This window comes from Anomaloglossus baeobatrachus, chromosome 12, assembly GCF_048569485.1.
Source record: "Anomaloglossus baeobatrachus isolate aAnoBae1 chromosome 12, aAnoBae1.hap1, whole genome shotgun sequence".
In the NCBI taxonomy this organism is placed as follows: Eukaryota; Metazoa; Chordata; class Amphibia; order Anura; family Aromobatidae; genus Anomaloglossus; species Anomaloglossus baeobatrachus.
This window is the reverse complement of record NC_134364.1, coordinates 112002962-112013080: the sequence shown is the minus strand read 5'-3', so window position 1 is coordinate 112013080 and position 10119 is coordinate 112002962. Positions and strand designations below refer to the sequence as shown.

Sequence of the window (10119 nt, the reverse complement as noted above, 5' to 3'; positions counted from 1 at the left end):
TGCCCCGGCCCTGATCTAGTGTTTGAGGTAACAATTGGGTTTCTGCAGGTTTTTGGTACGTGAATCGGTAGATGGCCTCTTTCTTACCCAAGATGGGGCACCACATATATATATATATATATATATATATATATATATATATATATATATATATATATATATATATACGGTATATATATATATATATATATATATATATATATATATATTTATATATATTAGAGAGAGAGCTAAATATATGTATATATACATATAAATCTATAGATCAAATATATTTTATATATCGTAGAAATGATGATGCAACCGATAGTAGGAGGGCAATAGATGGCTTCGGCGGGAGAGGGCATTTATTAAGAAAAGTAAACAAAAATAGTATAGAAAAAGACAAGTACAATAGGAAAAAATGACTTTAAAACAAAACCAAGGACATAAAATTTAATTTTATTTTTCCCCCCCTTTTTATGCCTTACCTATTTTTCCCACAGCTTACATATCTGAAATGAAAGCTGTGACGTTAATGGCTTCATTGTTTCCTGTGGGCTAAAATATAAATGAGGACTTGATAGCCAATAAATCATTTCTCCGTAACTCCAATGTCTAATTTTGCCTGTAGTGAAAGTCCCGCTAATTATGGTTTTTCAAAGCATTTCTTGTGCCTTTAAAAAGGGAAAAAAAGGCGTACAAGTCTCTTTCTCTTTTTATGCAAACAATCCTTCTTGTGGTGTGATACGGTAGTCGGTAGCGTTTCACTTTTCTTAATTAATTTCCATTGTACATTACAGTGCCCAGGGTTAAACATTACCTTTCAAACTATAGAGCTAGAATAATTGCAAATTGGCTACTGAAGGCAGTGTGATATGTAAAATATCACTTTGTTCATCTGGGGATGTGAGTAGAATTTATGTTCCTTGCAGTAGACCGAGGAATCAATAGTCATCCTTCAATCTCCGTTCTTGGCATTGTGATGGCCATGGTTAGATTAAAAGGAGGTTTCCATATTTAGGACAAGGGGTTGTTATGCGAAGATAGCCCCTTTGAAAAGCCATGGATGTTCGTTGTGGATTCAGATTGTAACGGCCATGGACAGGTAAAGGTGGGGGGTTTCCATATTTAGGACAAGGGGTTGTTCTGTGAAGATAACCTATTTGAAAATCTATGGATACAGATTGTAGTGACCATGGACAAGTCAAAAAAAGGTTTCCATATTTACAACAAGGGGTTGTAGCACCTTTGAAAATCTATGGATTCAGATTGTAAAAGCCATGGACAGGCCAAAAAGGGGTTTCCTTATTTAGGACAAGGGGTTGTTCCGTAAAGATAGCCCCTTTGAAATTCTTTGGATCCAGATTATAGGACATTAGAAAAATCAAGGGTTGTAGCACCTTTTTAAAATCTATGTTCCAGATAGTAACAGCCCATGGACAAGCCAAAAGGGGGTTTCCATATTTAGGTCAAGGTGTTGTTTTGCGAAGATAACCCCCTTTGATGTAAATTTGGAAACCTCTTTTGGCCTGTTACATATTTAGGTCAAGGGTTTGTTTCGCAAAGATAACTCCTTTGAAAATCCATAAATTGAGACTGGCCAAGTGGGTTTCCATATTTAGGACAAGGAGTTTTTCCATGAAGATGGCCCCTTTGACAATCTATGGGTCCAGATTGTAATGACTATGGACAAATGAAAAGAGGGTTTCCATATTTACGACAAGGGTTTGTTCCACGAACATAGCATCTTTGAAAATCTGTGGACTCAGACTGTAACAACCGTGGACATGTCAAGAGGGGGTTTCCATAGTTAGGTCAAAGGGTTGTTTTGTGAAGATAACCCCTGTGAAAATCCATGAATTGAGAATGTACTGGCCATTGACAGAGCAAAAGTGGGTTTCCATATTTAGGACAAGGAGTTGTTCCGTGAAGATGACCCCTTTTGAAATCTATGGGTCCAGATTCTAATGACTATGGGCAAATCAAAAGAGGGTTTCCATATTTACGACAAGGGGCTGTTATACAAACATAGCACCTTTGAAAATCTGTGGATCCAGATTGTAATAACCATGGACATGTCAAAAGGGGTCTTCATATTTACATCAAGGGGTTGTTTTGCGAAAATAACCCCTTTGAAAAATCCATGGATCCAGATTGTAATGACCGTTGACAGATGAAAAGGGGATTTGCAGATGTAGGGCAAGGAGTTGCTTTGCAAACCCCTTTGCAAATCTATGGATTATTGTTGTGAATCCAGATTGTAACTGCCATAGACAGGTTAAAAGGTGGTTTCCATATTTAAGAGAAGGGTTTGATTCTTGAAGATAACCCCTTCGAAAATCTATGGATCCTAATTATAAGGGCTTTGTACAAATCGAAAAAGGGCTTTCATATTTAAGACAAGGGTTTGTTCTGCAAAGATGGCCACTGAAAAGCTATGGATGATCGTTTTGGATACAGATTGTAACGGCTATGATCAAGTCAAAAAGGGGATTACATACACTACTCTCAAAAATTTAGGGATGTTGGACTTTCGGGCGAAATTTATGTAAAATATAAAAAGTTCACTCTACAGCGATATTTTATCATGACAGTCGGACATATATGTACACGCATGCACTGGTAATTTCCTCATCTCAAGCAATTTATTGAAACAAAAGCCACCAAAAGTGTTTGGTTTACCCCTCAAAAAGGTCAGTGTCGCAGTATTTTTTTCATGTGGCCTTGAGCATCATTTCCAGCTGACAATGACGTCTCCTGCTGGTCACAAGTTGAGTTATTGTCTGTGAGGCATGGTATCCCACTCTTCTTGAAGGGTGGCTCTCATGTCATTGAGGTTCTGGGGTACAGAGTTACAAACCTCTAAACAGTGTCTCAGCTGATTCCATAAGTTTTCTATGAGATTCAGGTCTGGAGAAAGTGCAGCCGCTCCATTTGAGGTTCTCCAGTCTTCAGTATCCCTAATGATGCTACCTTGATGAGCTGGAGCATAGTCATCCATAAAGATGAAATTAGGCCTGTGTGGTTCTTGCAAAGGCAATGTTACTGGATTAATGATGTTCAAGTAGTAGTAACCATTCACAAAGTGCAGGGCACTACTGAATTGACTAGACATATCTGTCCATACTGTAACACCACCACCACCAAAGGCTCATCTGGCGACAACAGTGGCTGACGCATGTCGCTCCCATGATGTCTCCATCGTTGATGGCCATCATTTCAGATCATAAATCCAGTTTCATCGGTGAACAGCACTGGGGCCTACTGGTCTCCCATCCAGCGTAGGTGATGCCTGTGCCTGGTGGTGTGGTCAGGTACCCTTGCAGGTCGTCAACCACGAAGACCAAGCTGATATAAATGATTTGAATGCGGTGACATGACACTTTGGGGCCTCTCACCTCCCTTAAATGTGCCTGGAGTTGTGTTGTCTTAATCACAAGGCATTGTTTACTATGAAGTGGTAATTTGGTGAGGAATGTAGCTAAAGGATGTCTAGTTTTCTGCCTTTCTATGAGTCTTCCAGTCTCTCTTTATCTCTGTACAACCTGCTGGTGATACTCTAAGCTCAATGGCCACTTCCATCTGAGAACATCCTGCTTGAAGCCTCATAATGGCAAGGTGCTGTTGATCAATTATTAGGTGTCGCCTTGGTCTTATGATGTCAAAATGTGAACAGTTTGATGAGGAGGACGATTTAGTACCAATTCTACCTGAAGATGAAATTTATTGGATTCATGGATCAAACACCTATTGTGAATTTTGCAATTAAGTGTTGTTAGAATAGAACAACTCGTGAAAAAAGTACTGAGATATTGAACAGTTGGACATGTGCATTCAAGAGGTTAGAGAAGGTCACGTTGAGTCAACCTGAAAAGATTAAAAGGGTATTTTAGGATCATCAACTTTTTGTGAGTTGTGTATTTAGGACAAGGGGTTGTCCCACAAAGATTTGAAAATCGTTGTGGATTCAGATTGTAATAGCCGGGTTAAATTAAAAGGAGGTTTCCATATTTAGGACAAGAGGTTGTTTTGCGAGGATAACCCCTTTGGAAATCTAGGGATGATAGTTGTGGATCTAGGCAGGTCAAACCATTGATCCCAGCTATAGATGCTGCTGGCAAATAGTGACCAGAGCAATTTGGGTTTGCTGTCCTCGAAAATTCACTGGGCCCTGGTGGTTAAAGCCATCAGAATTCGATCACTTATATAGGTGATAGACTTAAGTAACATGTATTTGGTCTTGAGTTGTAGGGTGTAACCTTTTTGTTGGCTTTGTGTTTTCTTTAGGAATGCTTTCAGTTTATACTGCCAGCCCTACCTCACGCTATAGACCTATTGAGGGACGCCATTGTAAAAGTAAAAGAAGTTCACGATGAGCTGGAAGATTTGCCCTCTCCGCCACCGCCGCTCTCTCCTCCACCAACGACAAGTCCTCACAAACAGACAGAAGACAAAGGAGTTCAATGTGAGGAAGAAGAGGAAGAGAAGAAGGATAGCGGTGTTGCATCGACAGAAGATAGTTCATCTTCACACATAACACCAGCAACAATTGCAGCAAAGGTGGGTCAACATTTCTATATACAACTTTTTATCTCAAAATTATACTTAGAGGATGTGTCACTGGATTTTTTTTTATTTTATCCAAGTGTTATATCGAATTGGCATTGTTCTACTGATTCTGGAACAGTTTTACTTTTTCTTCTGTGCTCCTCCGTTCCAAAATTATGCGGTAATAACGGCAAATATTTTCCCTTTAGCCAACTGGGTGTACACCAGGGAACTTCTCTGTGGGCGTGGCCGTGTTTTGATTGGCCAGCACCAATGGCAAAAAAAGCAAACGCTCACAGAAAACTTTCGGAATGGAAAATTTCTACCATTCTTACCGAGGGGCATAACTTTGGAACGGAGGGGCGCAGCAAAAAAAGAAAAACTGTTCCAGAATCAGTGGAGTGGCGCCAATCTGATGTGACGAATACAAAAATCCAGTGAAATATGCTCTTTAAAATGAAACATGTCATATAAATCATTGAGGGTCTTTTTGTCATTCTCCCCTCCAAGAATGTTTTTTTTTTCTTTTTTTTTTAACCTATTCATTTGGACATCACTGTCAAGCCCCCCAATTTTTTTTTGTCAAACTTCCCCCTAAATGGGAATAGTTGCTCTCTTTTTGTTCCCACCAAGACATAGCTTAAAATCAGTTAGTGTCTATTGAGCCCGTAGACCGTTTTGGCCACCAATCACACACACAGACCTTCATGTCGACCAGTTCTTTTCTCCTCAGTTTGAGGTATTGTGTAAATCTGTTTTAAAACATTTTTGGGGGAAAATTTAGTTTAGGATCTGAATATGCCCTACGCAATAGGTTCATAATCGGATCTCTGAGCTGGGTGTGACGTGTCTTCTTCCACTAATTGGTCAGTTTGGCCAAAAAAATGGACAATCGAGAAGGTCATTACTGATTGACAGTACATGCATAGCTATACAGAAAAGACTGTCAATCACTGGATAGGACCGCCCACTGGACTCTTGCAGACCACCCACTGGACTTATTCATACAAACAAGGGATATCAATGAAGAAAACATGCTTTCCCCCAACAATATGTATATCAATCTGATCAGCTGCCCCTACTCTACAACATCCATTTTCAAGGTGACAGGTTCCCTTTAAAATTAGAATAATTGGACTTATTTTGCCGTCCCGTATTGTTAATCATATTTCAATCTGTCTGGTATCTGGGCTGCCATGATAAGAGGAGTATTAACACCTCTGCTATCTTCTTCGCACGGGGTGGGTATAATCTGAATGATATAATTTCGCTATAATCACACAGTTATATAACGTACAGCCGTGCTGGGGCAGGGATATCATGTATTTCACAATTGCTCAGTAGGGGCCATTGCTCATTCTTTTCACTAGATCGTCACATTGAATAGTCTGGTGAGGACAGGATCAGTTTCCTCCAAATCCACAGAACGCTATGTAGGTCAACAACATGCAAATGTTCATGCATTTGATAAATGCTTGCACAGATAAAAAGTAATGGAGCTGAATTTATAATTATCTATTAAGTTAAACCTGGTTTCCAGTCTCGGAAACAGACTGAAAGGCGCCAGTAAGCCACTAGGTCTTTGCAGATCTTTTCAGTACTGATGTCACATCGACAGCACTGCTGACAGTCAGTCAGATCGGCGGTCTGGAGCGTCTGTTGCTATCATTGTCTGCAGTACTGCCAACATGATATAAGCGCTATAGACCCCTGTCTCTAGCTGATGTATCACATGGCTGCCGGTCTCTAGCTGATGTATCACATGGCTGCCGGTCTCTAGCTGATGTATCACATGGCTGCCGGTCTCTAGCTGATGTATAACATGGCTGTCGGTCTCTAGCTGATGTATCACATGGCTGCTGGTCTCTAGCTGATGTATAACATGGCTGCCGGTCTCTAGCTGATGTATAACATGGCTGCCGGTCTCTAGCTGATGTATCACATGGCTGCCGGTCTCTAGCTGATGTAGAACATGGCTGCCTGTCTCTAGCTGATGTATAACATGGCTGCCGGTCTCTAGCTGATGTATCACATGGCTGCCGGTCTCTAGCTGATGTATCACATGGCTGCCGGTCTCTAGCTGATGTATCACGTGGCTGCCGGTCTCTAGCTGATGTATAACATGGCTGCCGGTCTCTAGCTGATGTATAACATGGCTGCAGGTCTCTAGCTGATATATAACATGGCTGCCGGTCTCTAGCTGATGTATCACATGGCTGCCTGTCTCTAGCTGATGTATAACATGGCTGCAGGTCTCTAGCTGATGTATAACATGGCTGCCGGTCTCTAGCTGATGTATCACGTGGCTGCCGGTCTCTAGCTGATGTATCACGTGGCTGCCGGTCTCTAGCTTATGTATAACATGGCTGCCTGTCTCTAGCTGATGTATAACATGGCTGCCGGTCTCTAGCTGATGTATCACGTGGCTGCCTGTCTCTAGCTTATGTATAACATGGCTGCCTGTCTCTAGCTGATGTATAACATGGCTGCCTGTCTCTAGCTGATGTATAACATGGCCGCCGGTCTCTAGCTGATGTATCACATGGCTGCCGGTTTATAGGTGATGTATAACATGGCTGCAGGTTTCTAGCTGATGTATCACATGGCTGCAGGTCTCTAGCTGATGTATCACATGGCTGCAGGTCTCTAGCTGATGTATAACATGGCTGCCGGTCTCTAGCTGATGTATCACGTGGCTGCCGGTCTCTAGCTGATGTATCACGTGGCTGCCTGTCTCTAGCTGATGTATAACATGGCTGCCGGTCTCTAGCTGATGTATAACATGGCTGCCGGTCTCTAGCTGATGTATAACATGGCTGTCGGTCTCTAGCTGATGTATAACGTGGCTGCCGGTCTCTAGCTGATGTATCACGTGGCTGCCGGTCTCTAGCTGATGTATCACATGGCTGCCTGTCTCTAGCTTATGTATAACATGGCTGCAGGTCTCTAGCTGATGTATAACATGGCTGCTGGTCTCTAGCTGATGTATACCATGTCCGCCTGTCTGTAGGTGATGTATAACATGGCTGCCTGTCTCTAGCTGATGTATAACATAGCTGCCGGTCTCTAGCTGATGTATAACATGGCTGTCGTTCTCTAGCTGATGTATCACGTGGCTGCCGGTCTCTAGCTGATGTATCACGTGGCTGCCGGTCTCTAGCTGATGTATCACGTGGCTGCCGGTCTCTAGCTGATGTATAACATGGCTGCTGGTTTCTAGCTGATGTATAACATGGCTGTCGGTCTCTAGCTGATGTATAACATGGCTGCCGGTCTCTAGCTGATGTATAACATGGCTGCTGGTTTCTAGCTGATGTATAACATGGCTGTCGGTCTCTAGCTGATGTATAACATGGCTGCCGGTCTGTAGCTGATGTATACCATGGCTGCAGGTCTCTAGCTGATGTATAACATGGCTGCCGGTCTCTAGCTGATGTATAACATGGCCGCCGGTCTCTAGCTGATGTATCACATGGCTGCCGGTCTCTAGCTGATGTATAACATGGCTGTCGGTCTCTAGCTGATGTATAACATGGCCGCCGGTCTCTAGCTGATGTATAACATGGCCGCCTGTCTGTAGGTGATGTATAACATGGCCGCCGGTCTCTAGCTGATGTATAACATGGCTGCCGGTCTCTAGCTGATGTATAACATGGCTGCCGGTCTCTAGCTGATGTATAACATGGCCGCCGGTCTCTAGCTGATGTATAACATGGCTGCCAGTCTCTAGCTGATGTATAACATGGCTGCCGGTCTCTAGCTGATGTATACCATGTCCGCCTGTCTGTAGCTGATGTATAACATGGCCGCCGGTCTCTAGCTGATGTATAACATGGCTGCCGGTCTCTAGCTGATGTATAACATGGCTGCCGGTCTCTAGCTGATGTATACCATGTCCGCCTGTCTGTAGGTGATGTATAACATGGCCGCCTGTCTGTAGGTGATGTATAACATGGCCGCCTGTCTGTAGGTGATGTATATAACATTTCCACCCGTCTTTAGGTGATGTATATAACATGGCCGCCTGTCTTTAGGTAATGTATATGTGCCGCCCCTGCAGTGGTCGAAGCACTTGGATTCGGGGGTTGCTGCTTTGGTTCAAGGGTCTCCGGACCCGGCGGCTTGCTGCCACTTTAAATGAAAAGGGGGTATTTACAGGGGAGAAGAGTTTGTGACGCCACCCGTGGTTCGCTGTAAGGTGAGTGTCGCCGCTGCCAATGGGAGTACCCGGGGGAGATGGAGTAGGGCAGCCAGATGACGTTCCCTCCACGGGCAGGGGAGGACCCGGGACTCTGGATGGTGAGATGCTGGTGTAGGGGAGCGCAGCGCTGGTTGGAAGCAGGGGAGGTTCATGTACTCACTCAGGCAGTGTTGGTGATGATGCGACTGCTAAGCAGACTCTGACAACAAGGTAAACCAAGTCTCTCGGTGCCGCTGCCCTCTTGGGGGAGCCTGTCCGGGTATCTGTCCCCTATAGTACCGCCGGGTGATCCGGAGCCTACCTCCGTGCACAAATTAGAAGTGTTCTGTTGGCTCGTTAGCTTAAAGCTGTCCGGGCCCTGCTCTCTACTTGTTGGTAGTGGAGCTGCACTCTCCAGGGCTCATGCTTGGGATTTCTGTGGGCCGCGTGGGTTGGAAAGCCCTATCCCCCTCGTTGTGCTAGTGCCCCTGATCTCTGAGCTTCTTGGGGACAGTCCATAAAGTCATTATCCTCCACAGGTTAATTGCCGGGTTTCCTGTAGCTACTCCCCAACCTAGGGTCCTGTACCCCCCCGTGCTTTCGGCCCCGGACTGGTTATTAGACTCGAGCTGCTGACCGTCCTCCAAGACCGGGTCTAGGCACCCAGCTTCAATAATTTGCGACCAGGTCTCTGACTCCTCCGGGCCCAGACCACCGTCTGCGACCCAACCTGCAACTTCTAGGGAGCCACTACTCCCTCAGCTCCTCACTTCTTGAGGGCTAACACTACTCTTACTTCTTCCCTCCCACCAGTCTGCCTGCCCCCTAGGTGGGCGGCCCTATTCCAGCTAGGCAGCCCACTGGTGTGTCTGACAGGGTGTGGTGTGAGGTGTGGTTGGGATTTGGATGCTGATGGAGGCAGTACCATAGGTTGGGAACCCAGAACCATGGGGGTTGAGCCCTGCACTAAAGAGCAGAAAGTGCAGTACCCTGTAACGCCCTGACTAGTCCAAGGGCGTCACATTCCCCCTTGGTTAAACGTAGCTCGTCTCCGAGCTACAGGAAACCCAGAGGTTTATTTTTGTTTAACTGAAAAAGAAAACATTTTTAATTCACAATTTCTCATCCCGCACAGGGGAGGCACATCACTTAAACGTTACATAACCAAACTCTTAGAGTTCATTTTTATTATGAGAACCATGGGAATGCTAATGGTTGTAGCGTTAGCCGGTGGCTCAGCCTACTCTGCTGCAGCCCCTTCCTGCAACAGTCCATTCCCATTGTCCCTCTCCCTTCAACCCGCCGCCACCAGAACAACCTGTAACCCGCTGCTTCCTACTTTTGGGTCCGTGACGGAGTAAAAGTCCTGAAGGTTTAAAAATAACTCTGGTAACCATCCTGAGTAACTT

The 10119-nt window shown here is 44.4% G+C and overlaps 1 protein-coding gene across 34 annotated transcripts in view; it reads left to right on the top strand.

Annotated features, from left to right (window-relative positions):
- The window catches only part of GPHN (gephyrin), a 360949-nt gene that overhangs the window by 178785 nt on the left and 172045 nt on the right, over positions 1-10119 (top strand). For all 34 annotated transcript variants that reach the window (XM_075330398.1, XM_075330420.1, XM_075330424.1 and 31 more), the window contains exon 7: positions 4270-4542. In XM_075330398.1, the coding sequence (XP_075186513.1) occupies positions 4270-4542 (273 nt within the window). The remainder of the gene's footprint in view (positions 1-4269; positions 4543-10119) is intronic.